Consider the following 19,158-nt stretch of genomic DNA (forward strand, 5'->3'; position numbering starts at 1 on the left):
AACAGTGTGTTTTTCCAGGACCCATCAGCTCCAAGTCAGGTAGTTGTCTTCAATCTAGTTGTGGAGGGCGCAACTAGATTGCATGGTAATTGAACCGGCAACCTTGGTGTTATGAGCCTGCACTCTAATCACCTGAGCTAACCGGCCACCCCAGAGTGATCTTTTAAATGATCAATTCTTCATCACACTTAGAACCCTCACCTTGGCCTGTGCAGCCTACCTAGTTTTGTTCCTTCCCACCTCTCTGACTTCATTTCCTCCCACTCTTACCCTTCTTTCCTCTGCTCAACTCATTCCAGCCCCCTTGCTGTTCTTCTAGCTGCTATGAATTTAGTATAAAAATCCAATTCCTACCTGCCTGGGGCCTTTGGACTCTTGTTTTCTCTCTCTGGACACTTCCTTCAGATATCTGCATGTCTGCTCCCTTACATCATTTATGTCTGCACAGACGTTGCCTGCACAAGGCTTTCCTCATCACTTGATTAAAAACAGCACCACACACACCTAGGGCATTTTCTGGCCATTCCCTCACCTCGTTTCATTGTGTTCATAGCACTTGTTACTGCCTGACACTATATTTTTCTTTTCTGATGTACTTATTTATTTATCTACTGTAATACTACCTGGTTGTACAGACCTGAAATTATGCTTTACTGGTTGATTTTTATTGCCTGTTACCTTCACTTGAATATAAGCTACAAGAGATCAGGACTTTTGCCACTGCCTTATTCCCAGAACCTCACACAGTACCTGGCACAGAGGAGGCCCTCAATAAGGATCTGTGGAATGACTGAGTAGGTAGCTCAAGGAGTTGTGAGGAGAAATGAGGTAGGTGATACACATGAGACACTTAGCATGCCTGCTTCTGTGGTCTTAATGCGGTAGGCTCGGTAAAGAGCAGCTCTCATTTGTATTTTGATGGTTGCTGGATTGGGGGCGTGAGCGGGGTGGGTGAGTGGGGAGGGGATTAAGAGGTAGAAATTGGTAGTTACAAAATTGTCATGGGGATATAGAATGTAGTGTGGGGAATACGGTCACTAGTAGTGTAATAAGTATGTATGGTGTCAGATGGGTACCGGATTTATCAGGCGATCTCTTCACAAGCTATATAAATGTCTAAGCACTCTGTTGTACATCTGAAACTAATATAATACTGTATGTCAACTGTAATTGGAAAAAACATAGAGCAGCTCTCATCATTAAACGTTTCACTGTGGTAAAGGCTGCCTTTCACTTCTTCGTCCTATCTGACAACCCTGCCTATAAGAGAAGCACAAGCAAAATGCTTTGAGAGTGAACAGGAGGAACAATTTTGACATAAATCCCAGAACTAAAAACCACAGAAACCACCGAAACTAAACAGAAGGGGAAATTAATTTAGCCTTTGGAAAGCTAGAATTTTTGTCTCCCATGCTGATGCTAAATGGCAGAGAGCAAGTGCCCCATATGGTTCCAAGTGGTGGGTACACAACGCAGGGGGATGTGAGGCTGTCAAGCCTTCCAACCAGCTCCATGCCTGAGGGGTGACAGGGCAGCATGAACGGGTATTAGAATGCTCTGAGAAAGCTGAGATTGACAAGCCAGAGATGAGTGATACTGGGTGTAAAGTGGGGTTCCTTTCCTTATCTCTCCAGCCTTGTGCTGCTTCCTCTACCTGCAGTAAGTCCCTTCAATCATGGCATGTCAAAATTATGGCCATCCTCCAAGGCTCAACCCTCTGACTCCTTTTCAGATCACCCCCAGTTGGGCATAACCTCTCTTTCACTTATCACTTTTGCCCCCGCATCTGGAGCTTTGGTTAACTATGACTCTATCCTTATTAGACAACTGGTGGGGATCTTTGTATTTATCTCCATGTTCCATTGACGAATTCTGAGTACTCAGTAAGGATTATTGAAGGAATAAGAAAAGAACCTCACTTTGCCCATTTAGAGGGCAGGTAGCCTATGCTCTGTGTGTGGAGAAAACACCAGCTCACAAATTACCTCGTACCAGCTCCTGAACCTCTCGTTGGGTTCTGCCATCAGGTTAGATCTTTAATGAAGGCAAAACAATGCCCTGATGGGATAGGGCAAAGAGAATTGCAGAATATGGCCGGGTCCTCTGGGCCACCTTGGAAGGAGGGGGCTCAGAAAGAAGGAAGGAAAGAAGTGACTCCAAGTGGAGTGTAAAACAATTATTTAACAGGTAAATCCTCAGAAACTTGTCAGTTATGGGGTTTCCCCTCAGACCTATCATCAGCAAGGCATTAAGTGCTCCCTATGATGACTTGGAGGAGGGAAGAATTTTTCTGGAATGGGATTCATCTTCCACACAGCTAGCAGAATCATTCACCCCTCCCTGCTAAGTCCTCCCATTCTCCCAGATGCCTCTTTGACTTTCCTAACCCAGAGTCTACCATAATCTCACTTCCTTTCCGGGGGTTCCTGTGTGCTCCTCCCTCCCATCCCTCTCATCTGAAACTGGGGAAGTGTCTAAGGTACAAGGTAAGTCATGTCCCAGTTGCATCCATACACTTTGAAGTTTGTGAAGTCAGTCCCTGCCACACCAAAGGAAGGGCGGGGAGCACAGGACACTTGTAGTGAGAGGGTGGAAATGAATCCAGTCACTTGGGGAAGAAACTTCCTTTTCATCTCTTCCCCTCAAGGCTGCTCTTCCATTTCATTCTCAAATCTTTAGTAAAAAGAGGGGAGACATTCCTCCTTCCTCACTCACCAGTTTAAGCCTCTGTCCCAACAGGTAAGCAAATTCTCATTTGTCATTCTCTTTTTATGTCTTCCTCAGATCCCATATTCTCTAGCCAGGCCTGGGGATACAATCCTCCTGGCTTGTTCCCTTCCTTCTTCCTGATTCCTTGGTGACTATTCCCAGAGAGCTGAGCCCTGGCATCATGAGACTCAAGGGACAGGGAGCTGGGAGAGAGCAAGCAGTGTGAGTCAGTCAACACTCATGCAGTGACACTTTGGAGAAGCCTATGCTCTTTCCATTTCCGAGTCTTCATACCTTGGCCCCTTCCTAGTCCTGTGTTTCTCAAGCTGAGACCTGGGGGAATCTATAGATCTATGGATGTCTCTTCTGGGGACTTCTGAATCCTCTTATAAAACTTAAATTTTATCTGTGATAGTGTGGTACAGTGTCAGATGCTTGCTGGACTTATCATGGTGATCTTTAGGTATATAAATGTTGAATAACTATGGTGTACACCTGAAAACTAATATAATATTGTATGTTAGCTATATTTTAATAAAAATCTTTTTAAAAACTTGTGTTTTCATTTTGATGGGTCATCTTTTAAAAAATAAAAATAGGGCCTGTCGAGTGGTGTGTTGGTTAAGAGCTGGCTTGGGACGCTAGAGGGCCCGGGTTCGGATCCCACATATGAGGACCAGTGACACTGCCCTCTACAGCTAAGATGCTGAACAACAGCTCAACCTGGAGCTGGGCTGCTGTGAGTCACTGGCGGCGGCATAGGCTGCAGCCCCTGCTGCAGTGGGTTGCCATGGGCTACCGTGTGTAGCCAGCAGCCGCAGTGAGCGGCCGTCCAGAAGCCGGGGACTGATCTGCCTCGCCTGGGAAGAGAGCAATGATGGTGCCAACTTGGGCCAATGAAGCAACGTCCTCCACAACTAGACTGAAGAACAAAAGGACAGCAACTTGTCTGTTCCCCATCCCCCAATTCCCCAATAAAAAATCTTAAAAACAAAAAAAAATTCTGGATGATTTGGATTACTTTTTTTTTTAGGAGTTTCATTGCTAATGTTTGCGCTTGTTTTTCTAGTCACCATGGTGATGAGGGATCACCTGAAGAGCCAAAGTTAACCAGTTAATTCAGTGTTTCTCAATATGGGGTCTATAGGTGTGTTCTCGGAGACTTCGTTCTAACTCATTCTTTAGATGCCAGCAAAAAATCTCTCATCATCAGGGAATAGTCCCTCGTCCCTCATTCACTCTCATGGCACGTCATACTTCTACATAGCACTACAATTGCTTAATCTCCCTGGACAGACTATAAGTTGCATGACAGCAGGGACTGTGTCTGTCTCACTCACCTATGTATCCCCAGTTCCTAGCATGCTGCCTGGAACATAGCAGGTGCTCAATAAATATTTGTTGAATGAATGCATGAGATGAAACACAAAAGAAATAGAAACAAGTTCCCTGCCCTGTAGAATATGTTGGAAAGGAAACACACACACACACACACACACACACACACAACAAGAGAACATTTCAAAGCAATACATTTGTAGCACAGTATAGTTTCTTTTAACTAAAAGAAGCTGATCTTTGAAGGGCCATTGGAATGGCCCTTTCAGCAAGACACACATAATATAAATTAGCAATCTTTGTCCAGGGATTAGGGTATAATCAAACCTTTTGTGACGCCTTTCTCAGAAATCTCTGAAATGGAAAGGGGAAGAGAGAAGGAGAAAAGATGGATTCATTTTCAACAGTAACTCAGAAATTCCATGAATCAGAGTAGTAAGCCATAGAGGGAGGGGGTAGCAGTGTAAAGTTACCCTGGCACAAAACCCAGAAATAGAACTTAAAAAAAACCAGTCTAGGTTAGTGAGTCTCAACACAAAACAGGAGTGGACTGTTTTGATACATATCTGTGGATAATGATGAAACTACCTTCTCTCCTGGCTGTCCTGCCATGGTCTCTGTGGTCTGGAGCGCAATGGCAGGGTGTTAATGAGCAAACTAAATGAGCCCAAGTGAAGTACAGAGAGTGGGCTTCTCCTTCCCTGAAGAGCTATGGTGGCCCAGCCTGCGCAGGGAGCTGGACAAGCAAGGCTGAATCACAAAGGGACCTACATGTTCTATGAGGAGGAAGAGGACCAGTTTTCCACTGATACACCCGGTGGAGCAGGTTATACCAGTTACATATGCAAAATATAGGACACACTGAAGAAGCAAAGAGCAAGTGATAAAGAGAATGGGGTGATGTTATTCTAGAATCATACTATTCAAAGTGTAGTCCATGGATCATCATCGTCGTCGTCACCCAAGAGCTTGTTAAAAATGCAGAGTCGCAGGCCCCAGACTTCCTAAATCAGAACCTGTAATTTAACAAGTTCCCCAGGTGATTTATATGCACGTCAAAATTTGAAAGGCGCTGTCAAAGATTTCTTGAGGAAGAAGAGCTTGTAAGGCAATGATGAATATGAGGGAAAAGGTAAGAGGACGCAGGTGGTCCCCCAAGGGAATAGGGCCGGTTGAGAGGAAAGTGGCCTGAGGGTTTATCTTGGAGCACTCTGGATAGAATGGGAGAAGAAGCAGGAGGTTGGTTATGGCTGGGAGCCCCAAACATAGGGATAAAGTGAATAGCACAGAGCCTGAGGTCGCCAGATAAAAGGACTGACTTGTCTGCTGCCGCTATCATTCATCACCAGCTCCACCATTCCCCACTCTATTCGCATTCACCCCAATCTCCCATTTCAGGACTTCTCCAGACTCTCAATAACCTAGCTAGCCAGACCGCGCTGGTTCGGTTCGATTCAGCATAGTTTGGTTGCTAAGGCCTGGAGCTTCCCGGGTGCGGGGGGAAATGATGTCATGTCCAAAAGGCGGGCTAACCAGACTTCTCCCTCCTCCCGATTGGCTGCCAGGAATCCGACTAGCTTCGCCGACGTGCGTGCTCCAAGGGTAACTGTCAGTGTCTCTCTCGCGCGCGGCCCTGCCCCCCCGGCCGGCCTCTCCGCCGGAGGCACGACTCCAAGGACAGTACTCAGTAAGCACTGAGCTTCGGAAGGAGAGGTGATCCGAATGGTCCGGCTGTCGCCACAAGCCAGGCGCTTCGGCCTCCCAAGGGCTTTTTGACTCGATCCGTTTCCGTAGTTGGGGCGGCTACCCGAACCGCAGGGAATTATGGAATTTATAGTTCTGCGTTAGTTCTGTGTGGACCGAGGCTCGAGCGGGACAGGGATTTTTGGAGAAAAAGTTTTAAAAAGAGGACTCTGAGGACTGGGACCCGGGTCCCAGCAGGACAGAAAAGGAGTCTAAATCAGAATCCTACTATTAGCATTGTTTTGATTTTTTTTATTTTTTTCAGGTGCTGACCTGAACCTGGTCCATCCCTGACCGACCAAAACTGTTTACCCACAGTGGAAGGGACCAGGTAGCCAAATGGAGACGCCACCAGTCAACCCAGTGGGAGAGAAAGACCCCTCTCAACTACAACGACAATGGGAAAAGTACCCCCAGAAGAACCTTGATTCAACTACTCAAATTGGGCAGCAGCCCCAAGAGCCACCTATTGAAGTTCTTGAGCTGAAAGTGAGCCCGGATCCAGCCAGTCAAATTCTAGAGAATCCTCAAGGGACTGACAAACTGGCTGCTGGACTTGAAGAAGACGCTGATAAGTCTCATAGATCAGCCAGTGAGATGCCAGAGCCCCTCCAAGCTTCTGACCTCTGGCACTGTCCGGATGGGAGCTTTGTCAAGAAGATCATAATCCGAGGCCATGGCTTGGACAAACCCAAGCTGGGCTCCCGCTGCCGGGTGCTGGCTTTTGGGTTTCCTTTTGGGTCAGGGCTGCCAGAGGGCTGGACAGAGCTAACTATGGGGTTAGGTCCATGGAGAGAGGAAACTTGGGGGGAGATCATAGAGAAATGCTTGGAATCCATGTGTCAAGGTGAGGAAGCAGAGCTTCAGCTCTCTGGGCACTCTGGACCTCCTGTTAGGCTTACACTGGCATCCTTCACTCAGGGCCAGGACTCCTGGGAGCTGGAGGCCAGTGAGAAGGAGTCCCTGGCCAGGCAAGAACGTGCAAGAGGCACAGAATTATTTCGAGCTGGGAACCCTGAAGGGGCTGCCCGATGCTATGGACGGGCTCTTCGGCTGCTGCTGACTTTACCCCCACCTGGCTCTCCAGAACGAACTGTCCTTCATGCCAATCTGGCTGCATGTCAGTTGCTGCTAGGGCAGCCCCATTTGGCAGCCCAGAGCTGTGACCGGGTGTTGGAGCGGGAGCCTGGGCATTTAAAGGCCTTATATCGAAGGGGGGTTGCCCAGGCTGCCCTTGGGAACCTGGAAAAAGCAACTGCTGACCTCAAGAGGGTGCTTGCGGTAGACCCAAAAAACCGGGCAGCGCAGGAGGAGCTGGGAAAGGTGATCTTTCAGGGGAAGAAACAGGACGCAGGGCTGGCTCAGGGTCTGCGCAAGATGTTTGGATGATTAAAAGTTAAACCTTAAAAGAGATAGGAACTGAGCCTGCTGAGTGGCTCAGTTGGTTAAGAGCGCGAGCTCTGAGCAACAGGGTCACCGGTTCGATTCCCACATGGACCAGTGAGCTGCGCCTGAGCTGAGCTGCTGCTCAGCTGCCAACGGGTGGCAGGATGACTCAGCTGGTGAGAGCATGTGCTCTTAACAACAAGATTGCCAGTTCGACTCCTGCGTGGGATGATGGCTACGCCCACCGCAACTAAGATTGAATACAGCACTTGGAGCTGAGTGGCTGCGAGCTGCCGATGGGTGGTGGGATGGCGACTGGACTTGGAGTTGAGTTAGCTGCGCCCTCCACTACTAAGATTGAAGGACAACTTGGCTATTCTCCTTTCCTAATTCCCCAACACTGTTCCCCTCCCTCAATTCCCCAATAAAATCTTTTAAAAAAGAAGAGATAGAGAGAGATAGAGAGAGATAGGAACTTGTGAATTGTGATTGGTGCTGTGAGATTTGGGGGGGGGGGCAGAGGGAGTGTTTCAGCCATATTCTATTTCCTGCTTTTGCCCTTCCTAGGGGAGGTAGCAGTGGTCTCAGTGCGCCTCTTTCCCTTTTTTACCATTAAAAAGCCATATGATCACATGTGCTCCGTTTGTTTTTGGTTTTTTTTTTTGCGGGGGGGGAGCACTTTCGAAAATGGTTAGAAACTGTATTGGCTGGGGGAGATGGCGGACCTTTAAGGCCTGGGAACTACATCTCCCAGGCTTTCTCTATGGGCCCCGTTTCGCGCATGCGCGCGCTCTATGGCCCGGTACTGTGGAAGTGTATCCTCCTGTCGTGCTCCCATTGGCCGGACCTATCCAGCCGCCTCTTCTATTGACTCATGTGCTCAGTACCCAGGCCTCTTACTGGTCCGTAGAGCTTCCGTGAAGCCCCCGTTTTTTTTAAAGAATCAACTGATTAGTTGATGATGGGGAGAGGCGGGCCTTGGAAACGAACTCATGGTTGGGGGGGTGGGGGGGAAAGATGGCGGAACTGATGCTCCTCAGCGAGATTGCGGACCCGACTCGTTTTTTCACCGACAACTTGCTGAGCCCGGAGGACTGGGGTGTGCGGAGTGAGGCCTGGGGGAGGGGAGAGGGCTGTGGCATGCTGTGCCCCTGAGGCACGCCGGAAGGACGCGGAGGCCCAAAGAGGAAGGCTGGGCAAATGCGGAATCCACCTTTCGAAGGAGGGCGGAGCAGGGCGGCCCGTTCTTTCGGGGGATGCGGGAGCTGGGCGAGACCTCCGCTCCCTACGGAAACGTCGAGTTGTTCCGGGGTCGGGGGAGGGGCTGAAGTTCTTTGGCTGTATTACTTTTCAAGTGGGCGGGCGGTGGGTCTGGCCGAGCCGATCCAATGAGGGATGGAGCGAGGGCTGTGTGTGGATCCGTAGGCTGGGCCACCTGACAACCCCCTGACGCTCCGCACCTCTTGCAGACTGCACCTTGTACACCGGCCTGGATGAAGTGGCCGAGGAGCAGACGCAGCTCTTCCGTTGCCCGGAGCAGGATGTCCCGGTATTGCTCCCCGGGCAGCCTTGTTTCTTATCCTTGGTGGGTGGGAGTGGTCCCAGAACCCGAACACTCAGCCCCAGGCCAGAAGTCGTCTGGAACCACCCCTTCTTTCTCACATTCCTGCCAGCTAACATCCTCCCTTATTCAGTTTGGCAGCAGCATGCTGGATGTGGGGATGGATGTCAGCCCCCCTGAGCCCCCATGGGACCCCCTGCCTATCTTCCCAGGTAAGATATCCTTTGTGATTCCCTCATCCTTCCCGAAACCCTCATCTTCCCACTGTTTTCCAGAAACTGTGTAATTCCCTGTGTCCTCACACTTCCACACAGGTGTCCGTGCACCCCTCTCTCCTCTAACACCTTATGTGTGTTCCATCCCCCTTGCCCCGGTGAGGGCATCCTCACCTGCCTGTCCTTGGACACTCTTTGGACTTCCTGGTTTATTTTCTAACTTCTTTTCCTCCAGATCTTCAGGTGAAGTCTGAGCCATCCTCTCCCTGCTCCTCCTCCTCTCTCAGCTCCGAATCATCACATCTTTCCACAGAGCCCTCCAGCCAGGTGAGAGAGCCATCTTCCTCCTCCTGCTCCTCTCTGTGTGGCAGGGACTCTGCCTCATTCCCTTCACCCGTAGGTGCGGAAGATTGATTTGTGTACTATGAGTCATAGGTGGGGGAGCTTCTTCCCTGCCTTTGTCATTTCTTTAACATTCTTATTCGCTACATCTCCACCCCGGTTTCTAGAAGTGAAATGGAATCTTTTTAATATATAGAGATATGTGGCAGCTATGATGGGGCTGGTAAAAAGAGAGCTGTTAACTGCTGAGGATAATGGGACTGTTCCTGCTCAAGTTAGCCATTCTGAGGCAATATTTCAAATCATGAAACTTCCTCGGCCCGGCCAGGAATAAGGTAGAAGGAGAGAACAAGGGGCCAGAGACAGTTTAGGGAGGCACGAGTCGCGAGTCCCATTCAAACCAGAACGTCAGTTAATTGGTGGTTTGTAAGCTCTAAAGCTTTTTTGTTCTTGTCCTTACTCTCAACGCCTGGTTTTCTTCTTTCTGCCCCCACCCTCCCCGTTTCACCCCTACTCTCGCCCAGGCCCCTGGTGTAGGGGAGGTGCTGGTTGTGAAGATAGAGTCCTTGGCACCCCCACTTTGCCTCCTGGGAGATGATCCAACATCCCCGTTTGAAACAGTCCACATCAATGTGGGCCCCACCTCTGATAATCCCTCAGGTAATAATGGCCTACCCCCACCCCCTGGCTTTACGAAGGTAGAATTTGTGTTTGCACTCACATGCGGATGGGGGTGGGAGTGGGGGAGGGCCAGGCAGCAGGACAAGGAGGAAAAGGTGGGAAGCGTAAATGGCAGATAACCAGGAGAGAGGCCAGGAGTGGGAGGGAGAATTTCAGGAAACCACAGCAAGGACAGCACCAAAGAGATGGGAATGATTTTTCTTTCTTTTTCTTGTTCCTAGTGTCCTGTTGTGTGATTTGACTTCCTGTTGTTGTACATTTTTTAAAAACTGGACAGTTTAGGGTATAGTTATTTATGTTATTTTTTATCCCCAACGTTCTATTATAAAAAGTTTTTTAAATATAGAAAAGTTGGAATACTAGATAGCCAATTCCTAGATCCTATAATTAATGTTATTTATACTATGATCAAGTTTATGTACTCTTATGTGTTCATTCAGTAAATACTTATTGAGCACCTGCTCCATGCCAGATACTGGACAGGGTGCAGGGGATGCAAAGGAAGAAGATGTGACCACACACTGACCTGAGAATCCTGTAGCGTGTGAGGGGGGGAGAAAGACAAGTACCAGTGAATACAGGTGTGCTAATTCTAGGCTAGAGATCATCACAGGGTGCCATGAAAGCTCATCGAGGGGGCATCTCACCTGCCTGTGGCTGGATCTGGGATGTGCCCCGGGAGGAGGAGTTTCCTGAGCTGAGTTTTGCAGGACAGATAGAAATTGGCCAGGAGAAGAATGCAGGGACTGGCATGTGTGTGAAAGGAACGTACATCTCTTCAAAGTGAATATGAGCGGGAGTGGGATGTGACAAGGAGCTGCAGGCACTGCAGGCCAGGTGGGGATCCTGCTAAGGGACCCTTAGCTTTTATCCTGGGGGCAGTTGGGAACCTCTGAAGAGCCCAGCAGGAGAGCAGTATGATTAGGAAGATGACTCTGGTGGCAGAGTAGAGAATGGATTATAGAGAAGCAGGCCTGGAGTCAGGAGGAGGACCAAGGAAGACTCATCCGGTATATCAGATAAGATCTGTGGGTGCTGAGAAGAAGGTTGAAAGAATGAAGTAGAACACATGAGTTGCAGTTACTTCCTGGGCATTGGAGAGAGACAGGAGCCAAAGAGGAAGCCTGGGTTTCTGGCTGCGGCAGCCATCCAGTGGGTGATGGTACTGTTCACTGGATGGAGACTGCAGGAGCAGAAGCCCTCTGCGCAGGGTGCATGATGAAGTCAGTGCTGGACATGTTGATTCTTCTTCTTCTTTTTTTTTTTTTTCTCTCTTTTGTTTCTTTTTTCTTTTTCTTCTTGTTTGTATTTTTTGGACATGTTGACTCTTGATTTCACAGTGCCTTCCAGGTTTCCTGGCACTGTCTCTCTCATTGAACTCCAATCAGAAGCAAGAGGGCACGGGAGCCCAGTGATGCAGTCCACTTATGTCTTCTTCCTGGGCCCCAGAGCAGGGCAGGGAAGGAGGGAGAGTGGATTTGGAGGGACAAACAGATCATATCCAGCACATTATTAAAAGTTACAGAGGGGCAAACAAAAAAAAAGGATTGAAAAGCCTTTAACAGCAAAAAGATTGTTGATGACTTTACAAATGACAGTGTTACTGGAGTCAGACTCTCACCTATGATTTGCGTTTTTTGAGGGCCTGTACTTTACTCATCACTTTGATAGACATGAGGCATAAGACATAGTCTTTGCTTTTGGAGAGTCATGAGGGTTATAACACATGGCTAATAGCTCAAGTAGCGGTCACGTCTGAGGAGGGGATCTGGGTGGCTGATGGAAGGAGGTTTATTTTTCACTGCATTCCCCTTTGTTCCTTTGGAATTTCATATCGCATGACTGTATTACCTATTCAAAAATATAAATTGACTTGAAAATTTAAAATAGTAATAATGGCAATCATATAATTAAGTACCAAAATGAGTGGTATGGACCAGAGGTGGTGGCAGACAGTTGACCTTGGGGCTGAATCTGGTCCTCGGATGAGTTTTATTTCACCTACATGGGGCAATCAGCAAGTCTTATAGGTAGATTTAACAGAAGCCGTGAAGGCTCGGAAGTGAGGGAGGCTTTGCAATTTGGTGCCCCCATGGGATGCGGACAGACACAGGAAGGGAGTTTGTGTGAAGGGACAAGCAGTGAGCCCTGTATAAATCCAGTTGAACTTGTGGGGCATGAGAATGGAAGAGACCAGCAGGGAGCTTGGGAGTCAGGATCAGGGTGTAGGGGAGCAGTGAAGGGTAGAGATGCAGACCTAGCAGTTGTCAGCATGGACGCGTGTGATAGCACTGGGCCAGGAGGAGGCCAGAGTCCAGCTGGATAGGAGTATGAGCTCATATGTATGCTGCAGACTCTCCCTACTTGGGCCTCCTCCGCGTGAATGGACAAGGTCTGTGAAGAAAGGGAGAACGCAGAGGGGCAAGGATAGCCTTAAGGAAAACTGAGCAGTGGTGAAAAAAAATGGAGGAGCCTCCGAAGAAGAAAGGCAGTCCTGGGGGAAGGGATAGGAGGAGAGCCTGCAGATTGGCAGCCCATGGCGCCTCTGCCTTCTGGCTTGTCTGCCTCGGGCCAGATGGTTTTATTTGTAGGAATAAGGAGAGATGAACGTGTCTCCCATTTCCCCATCTTAACCCTCTTCTCCTTTAGTGTTTATCTGATATCCAACTTTTATGTCTCACCCTGCCTCCCCACAGATGCCCATACCAAGACAGAACCTGTCTCTCCATCTTCCTCCATCCACTCAGAGGCGTCCCTGCTCTCAGCAGAGTCCCCTAACCAGGTGAGCATCGAGGGTTCTTCCTCCACGCACTGCAGTGAGTACCTTCCGACTCTCAGAGGCATAAGAGCCTTTTCTTCTTTAGCTCCTTCTCGACTCTCCTGGCTCACTAATTTTCTGGAATGCTCCACATAGCCTTTCATAGGAGAGGAGGTACTGGAAGTGAAGACAGAGTCCCCATCCCCTCAAGGGTGTCTCCTGCGGGATGTCCCAGGCGCCCCACTCGGAGCTGTCCAGATCAGCATGGGTCCATCCCCCGATGGCTCCTCAGGTAATGGGGCCTCCTGACACCTGGGGTCCCTGGCAAAAGTCCTGACAGTCCTCCCTCCCTCCCTTCCTTCCTCCTTCCCTCCCTCTCTCCCTCTCTCCCTGTCTCCCTCCTTTCCTTCCTTCCTCCCTTACTTCCTCCCTCCCTCCCTCCCTACCTTCCTTCAGGCAAAGCCCTGCCTTCCCGGAAGCCACCACTGCAGCCCAAACCTGTGGTGATAACCACCGTCCCAGTGCCACCCAGAGCCGTGCCTCCTAGCACCACCGTCCTTTTGCAGCCCCTTGTCCAGCCACCCCCAGGTACTGAAGAAGGAGGGGAGGAGACGGGCTGTGTTGACCTAAGGGAGCTCATGGCCTCCTAGGTCCTTGGGTGCTTAGATGTGGGCATAGCACCCACCCGGCTTAACAGCCCTCTGACCTCTTCCTCCTGCTCACTTGCGCCAGTGTCCCCAGTGGTCCTCATCCAAGGTGCTATTCGAGTCCAGCCTGAGGGGCCGGCTCCCCCTGCGCCACGGCCTGAAAGGAAGAGCATTGTTCCAGCTCCTATGCCTGGGAACTCCTGCCCGCCTGAAGTGGATGTAAGTTCTGGGGAGGGGAGGAGTAGAGTTAGTAATGGGACTGGAAGAGGCAAGTCTGTCATGGGAGAGAACTGTGGAATGAGGAGAGGACAAAAAGTGAGGAAGCAGACCCTTAAGATGATCCTGAAGGTCAGAGTGGACCCCTGTGTATGTAGTTTTAGGATCCTTGTTTTTGTTATTACTGCAGATGGAGAAATGGGGGTGGTCTCAGTAAATCAAAGGCAGGGGAGTCATTCTGTCCTCAGCTGTGGCAGTCGTTGGAAGAGGGAAGCTGCTTCCTAGGGGAACACCAGTTCAACTATTCTTCAATTCTAGGAAGGTTAAACTTAGGGCCTTAAAAAGGAGAATTGAGAGGAAGGAAAACCAGCCATTAAGGAGAGGAACTGAGGTCCCTCCAGGAACCAGGATGGAGGAAGTTCTTGCTATAGTCTAACTTCTCTCAGCTCTGAGGAACAGGAGCAGGGAGGGGTTGAGAGAAGAGCCTGAAATGTTTTAGTCAAGAGGAAAAACCCCTCCCCCTCTCTGGTGGTGTAAGTGAGGTCCGTGTGAGCTTTGGGTAATCAGTCAGCCCCTGGAGTTGAGGGACATGGCTCCCCTCTCCTACCCTTCTTTCATTCTCATTTGGACCCGTCGGGTACCTAGGCAAAGCTGCTGAAGCGGCAGCAGCGAATGATCAAGAACCGGGAGTCGGCCTGCCAGTCGCGGAGGAAGAAGAAGGAATACTTGCAGGGGCTGGAGGCCCGGCTGCAGGCAGTGCTGGCCGACAACCAGCAGCTGCGCCGGGAGAATGCTGCCCTCCGGCGGCGGCTGGAGGCCCTGCTGGCCGAGGTGAGACCACCGTCCTTGGGAGGCAGGGGCACACAGGCCCCGTGGGAGGGCTCACCCTCTCTCTCGTGTCTTCTTCTGCGCCTCAGAACAGCGAGCTCAAGTTAGGGTCCGGAAACAGGAAGGCGGTCTGCATCATGGTCTTCCTTCTCTTCATTGCCTTCAACTTCGGGCCTGTCAGGTGAGCCTCTTGCTAACCCAGACCCTTCAGGCTGGAACTCACCCTCACAGCCGCCTGATTCCTGCTTTGGCACAGTCCCTTTGATCCCACATGCACAGACAGCTCTGGTGTCCTGGCATAGTGGGGTCTACAGTGGTCCCTTCTTGTTCCATCATTTCTCTCACAAATGGTGGGTCCTGGGGTAGGTAGGTGATGGTGATAACGTTGATTAAAAACAGACTCCTAAGTGCTTCCTGAGTTCTAGGCCCTAGGTTAAGCACTCTCCTTTCCTTGTTTCCTGGCCCTGGGAGGTAGGGACTGTTCTCAGTCCCATCTTACAGGTGAAGAGATTCAGTCCTGTAGAATAGATTGGAGCCCAGGCAGGCCTTAGCCAGCCAGCCCTCAGGAAAGCTGGAATTCTTCCTCATGCTCTGTCCTTCCCTGCCCACAGCATCAGTGAGCCTCCTTCAGCTCCCGCCTCTCCTCGCATGAGCGGAGACGAGCCCCGACCCCGGAGACACTTACTCGAGTTCTCAGCGCAATTGCCGGTTCACGGAGTTGAGCCGCCCCGGGGCCCCGAGGAGCCCCAGCCCAGCCCTGAAGCCCGGCCAAGTTTCAGGTGAGGAGAGGGCCCTCTCTCTCAGGGGTGCTGAGTGTGTCTCTTCCCCAGGTTTACCTTTTCTTCCTGAGGGACTCAGAGTTGCTCTCTCGCCATTACTGCCTCCTCTGTTGACGGGGCGTGCTGGCAGCCTGCAGCCATTGCGTCCTCCCTGCCTCACTCCAGGAACCTGACAGCCTTCCCCGGGGGTGCCAAGGAGCTGCTGCTGAGAGACCTGGACCAGCTCTTCCTCTCCTCTGACTGCCGGCACTTCAACCGAACGGAGTCTCTGAGGTGCGGGGGATTCACGGCTGGGCCATCTTCCCTGTCATGCCGAGGCCTCTCCACAGATGGCCGCGCCGTCCCTGTGTGCTGGAACACCAGCTGTCTTTGCCTGCTCTGCCCCCTCCTGTGGCGGGTGAGGGAGGCGGGAGCCTTGGGCTGGCACCGAGGTGTCCCCTTCTTTGCTCCCTCAGGCTTGCTGATGAGCTGAGCGGCTGGGTGCAGCGTCACCAGAGAGGCCGGCGGAAGATCCCCCAGAGGGCCCAGGAGAGACAGGTAGGAAGGAGGAAGGCCGCTGGCGTTGTTAAAAGTGTTGTTTTTATGAAATGTAAAGACTGTCTGCTGTCAGATATGGGGTACCATTAAATGCTTTAAGGAAAATAGTATATAAAATAATGATTGTTCCTATATTTTGCCAAACGTGTGGATAAACATAAAATAATATAGTTAATCCTGCAACTCTTATTAAGCAGGTGGCAATTTGGCATCATGCAGACAAACCACCTGGTTGATTGACGAAAATGTCACGTTTCGTAGCTCTCTCCGTAGCACATAAAGAGGAAGGCCACTTGCAGACAAGGGCTGAGGGTCCTGGAGGGTTTGGAGGGAGCAGCTCGTTGTGGAGGTTTGAGGAATTACTGAGGAAGTGGAAGGGTGGGTGTGAGGTGGCGCCAGCTTCCAGGGGCCGCCTGTCTCTTTCCCTTTTCCCTTCGCCCTCTTCAAATCCTTAGATACTTCTCCTTCCAGAAGTCTCAGCTACGGAAGAAGTCACCTCCAGTTAAGGCAGTCCCCACCCAACCCCCTGGGACCCCAGAGAGGTGAGTCTGGGTGTGTGTGGGTGAGGTTCCACTCTAAAGAGCTGTCCTGTGCTTGTCACCATTGCCACCAGTGGCATTATACTTCCCTTGTCCACTGGGGGTTGCCTGTCTTGTTTCTCTCTCATCTTCTCCCCGCTCCCCCAGTGGAAACTGGGTACTGGGCTTAGTTCCTCCCAAATCGCGTTTCCCCACCTGCCTAGGGACGCTGTGGGCCAGCTGCAGCTGTATCGCCACCCAGACCGTTCACAACCAGAGTTCCTGGATGCAATCGACCGACGGGAAGACACATTTTATGTTGTCTCCTTCCGACGGGTGAGTTCCTCCTCCCTGTCCCATCCCGGCCACCTGGGTGTTCTAAGTAGCGCCCGGGATCCTGTCGGCATCTTTTCCCCCACCCTTCCCGCCTGGTCCCTCTGTTTTCCAGGACCACTTGCTGCTCCCAGCCATCAGCCACAATAAGACCTCTCGGCCCAAGATGTCCCTGGTGATGCCTGCCATGGCCCCCAATGGTAATTCTTTCCCTGCTGGGTGTGGGGAGGGGTCCTGAAACAGGAAGGGGGAGGTTCTGCTAGGGAGACCCCGACATGAGGAGCTGAGGGGGAAATGGAAAAGGGAGTGGGGCATTCCAGAGAGATGCTAGATTCCTGGGTGAGAAGAAGCAAGAAATGGGTGGAAAGAAGAACAAAGTACAGGAGACTCTGCTGGGAGGAAGAGGCGGTGTGGGTCCTTCCTTTGTGAAGGTGCTTGGGTAGGTGCCAGACAGAAGCGGACGGACGGACGGGCTGGGAACCTGCCAGACTCTCACCTCCTTTTTTCTCTTGATGTCCTCTCCCCTGGACCTCACACTCTTGTCATTTTCTTTTCCTATTTATTTCCCTCTCCCTGCCTCCCACCCCACCCCTACCTTCTCATTTAACTCCCGCTATGGACCCATCTTGTCACCATCATCTTTTCCTTCCTGTCTACCTCTGCTTTGCTGACCCCTCCTCTCTGTTTGCCTCCCCCTTCTCCTCTGTAACCGCCCCCCCTTCTCACAGAGACCCTGTCAGGCCGGGGGTCCCCTGGGGACTATGAGGAGATGATGCAGATCGAGTGTGAGGTCATGGGCACCAGGGTGATTCACATCAAGACCTCCACGGTGCCCCCCTCACTCCGAAAACAGCCGTCCTCGTCCCCGGGCAATGCCACAGGGGGCCCCTTGGCAGCCTCTGCAGCCAGCCAGGCGCACCAGGCTGCCCATCGGCCCCTCTACCTCAATCATCCCTGACTTCTGCCTCTCACACTGGGTTAGAATGGGGGGGCAGGAGAGCAATGACCAAGTGGGACTATTGCTAATTTTTCTGATCCCTGGGCTTGGGTGATTGGTAAAGGAAGGACAGGGTGTGGGGGTTAAGCACTTATTTGGAGCTCTTCTCACCCCTTTTTGGAACATAGGGCTTCTCTCATTTCTCTGAACCCCTAGACCCTTATTCTTTTTTTGAGGGTATTGAGTGAGGATCAAGTTTGGGGTGGGTGGGCCCTTGATTCTTTTGCTTCTCTTTTGGGGGTGGAGATGGGAACTTAGTCCCCAGGTGGGACAAGGGACGTTTTTGCATTTTGGAGCTCATTCCTGGGAGTGAAGGAAGGGTGGTGGAGGGAGGCCAGATTTATGTATGTGCGTATCTTTAATTATTAAATAAACAACTTGGAGGGAGTTAAAGGAATGGTGGCTGCCTTCCTGGCTCGTGAAGGGGAATCGGGGGAAAGTGTCTTCTTTCAGTAATCAGAGAATTAAGCAGTGAAGACAGCCGGCTCTGGGGTAGGCTGGGTGTGGGTTCACAGACCTCGTGTCATCCCCGTGTACCCGCCCTTGCAACACGGGTGTGTGTGGGGGCCGGGGGCCAGGGTGGGAGAGGAGGGTGGTGTTGGATGGGGCAGGGATGTCCCGTGGTGTGACAGCTAGGATTCAAATCCCTGGAATGTGTCTGAGTAAACAGGAAGGACAGGAGGCCCCACACCCTTCGGGGTGAGCAGCCTCCCTGGGTCCCCTGCATTCTAGCAGATTCTTCCTCCCTCCCTCCTGTCTCTTTCCAGGACAAACAGCGGAGCTGGGGCCAGAGGGCTGTGAGCCAGAAAGGAGGGGCCAGAGTGGAGAAGGGGGTGGTGTTTGGAGGGGAAGGGGAGGTTGCGGAGCATCTTTCAGCCCTGAACTGGGGGACACTGAGACTTGAGTGTCCAGTGGAAAGAAGAGGACAAGAGTGGGTCCGGCAGAAGAGGCTGTGCTTTCTAATTAGGAGGAAGGGGAGCAGGACCAAGTGTGAGGCGCCACGGCTCACTCAACCTGTGGGGATCCCCATCAGCAGCTCCTGTCCAGCAGCGCCTCTGGCCCCGCCCTGCAGGAGTGTCCTGGGTCAGCTGGAGGGCTGGGCCGGTTCTGGGCTCAATGCCCAGATGACTGGACAGGGGCCACCTAGGCCACAAGCCCAGGCCTGAAGGAGCGGGGAAGAAACTCACATGTCCAGCCAGGCTCCCCCATCCCCATTACTGTGTTTGGGGTGAAAACAGACTGAGTAACTGTGGCAACCTGGAACTAGGGCTCCCAGGAACTAGGCCTGTCCTCCCTCCAGAGGCAGCCCGGCTCCTCAGCTAGCACTTCCTGTCCCAAGATCCCTCGAGCCTTGTTGAGCCTAGCCAGGCCGTGAATGCAAAGAGAACGAGGGTTTGGCGGCAGATGACCGGAGTTGGCTTTTCATAGTGGATGTCCTTGCTGTGTAACTTAAAACACCCTAAGCCTTAGTTTTCTCATCTGTAAAACGGGATACTCCTACCACTGCTTAGGGTTGGTGTGAGGACAGAGACGATGCTCCCAGTGCCTGGTCCTTAGCAGACACACCTTT

The 19,158-nt window shown here is 51.3% G+C and overlaps 2 protein-coding genes across 5 annotated transcripts; both read left to right on the forward strand.

Moving 5' to 3' along the window:
* The first annotated feature begins 5,595 nt into the window (after nucleotides 1–5,595).
* Nucleotides 5,596–7,203, forward strand: FKBPL (FKBP prolyl isomerase like). 3 transcript variants are annotated; one of them, XM_019626626.1, is made up of 2 exons: nucleotides 5,596–5,649; nucleotides 6,056–7,203. In XM_019626626.1, the coding sequence occupies exon 2, from the start codon at nucleotides 6,130–6,132 to the stop codon at nucleotides 7,177–7,179; it is 1,050 nt and encodes a 349-aa protein (XP_019482171.1). In that variant the 5' UTR covers nucleotides 5,596–5,649; nucleotides 6,056–6,129; the 3' UTR covers nucleotides 7,180–7,203. The 3 variants fall into 3 exon arrangements, with proteins under 3 accessions (XP_019482171.1, XP_019482169.1, XP_019482170.1); XM_019626624.1 differs by having other exon boundaries at nucleotides 5,642–5,734; XM_019626625.1 differs by lacking the exon at nucleotides 5,596–5,649 and adding an exon at nucleotides 5,670–5,760.
* A 949-nt stretch (nucleotides 7,204–8,152) lies between these two features.
* On the forward strand, nucleotides 8,153–17,985 carry ATF6B (activating transcription factor 6 beta). 2 transcript variants are annotated; one of them, XM_019626680.1, is made up of 18 exons: nucleotides 8,153–8,275; nucleotides 8,646–8,725; nucleotides 8,871–8,949; nucleotides 9,188–9,279; nucleotides 9,819–9,954; nucleotides 12,672–12,757; nucleotides 12,890–13,025; nucleotides 13,190–13,321; nucleotides 13,466–13,599; nucleotides 14,242–14,427; nucleotides 14,514–14,605; nucleotides 15,036–15,203; nucleotides 15,369–15,476; nucleotides 15,659–15,740; nucleotides 16,212–16,282; nucleotides 16,483–16,594; nucleotides 16,707–16,791; nucleotides 17,320–17,985. In XM_019626680.1, the coding sequence occupies exons 1-18, from the start codon at nucleotides 8,194–8,196 to the stop codon at nucleotides 17,547–17,549; spliced, it is 2,091 nt and encodes a 696-aa protein (XP_019482225.1). In that variant the 5' UTR covers nucleotides 8,153–8,193; the 3' UTR covers nucleotides 17,550–17,985. The 2 variants fall into 2 exon arrangements, with proteins under 2 accessions (XP_019482225.1, XP_019482224.1); XM_019626679.1 differs by having other exon boundaries at nucleotides 8,172–8,284.
* The last annotated feature ends 1,173 nt before the right edge of the window (nucleotides 17,986–19,158 follow it).

The sequence above is a fragment of the Hipposideros armiger genome, unplaced genomic scaffold (genome assembly GCF_001890085.2).
Source record: "Hipposideros armiger isolate ML-2016 unplaced genomic scaffold, ASM189008v1 scaffold_687, whole genome shotgun sequence".
Classification (NCBI taxonomy): domain Eukaryota; kingdom Metazoa; phylum Chordata; class Mammalia; order Chiroptera; family Hipposideridae; genus Hipposideros; species Hipposideros armiger.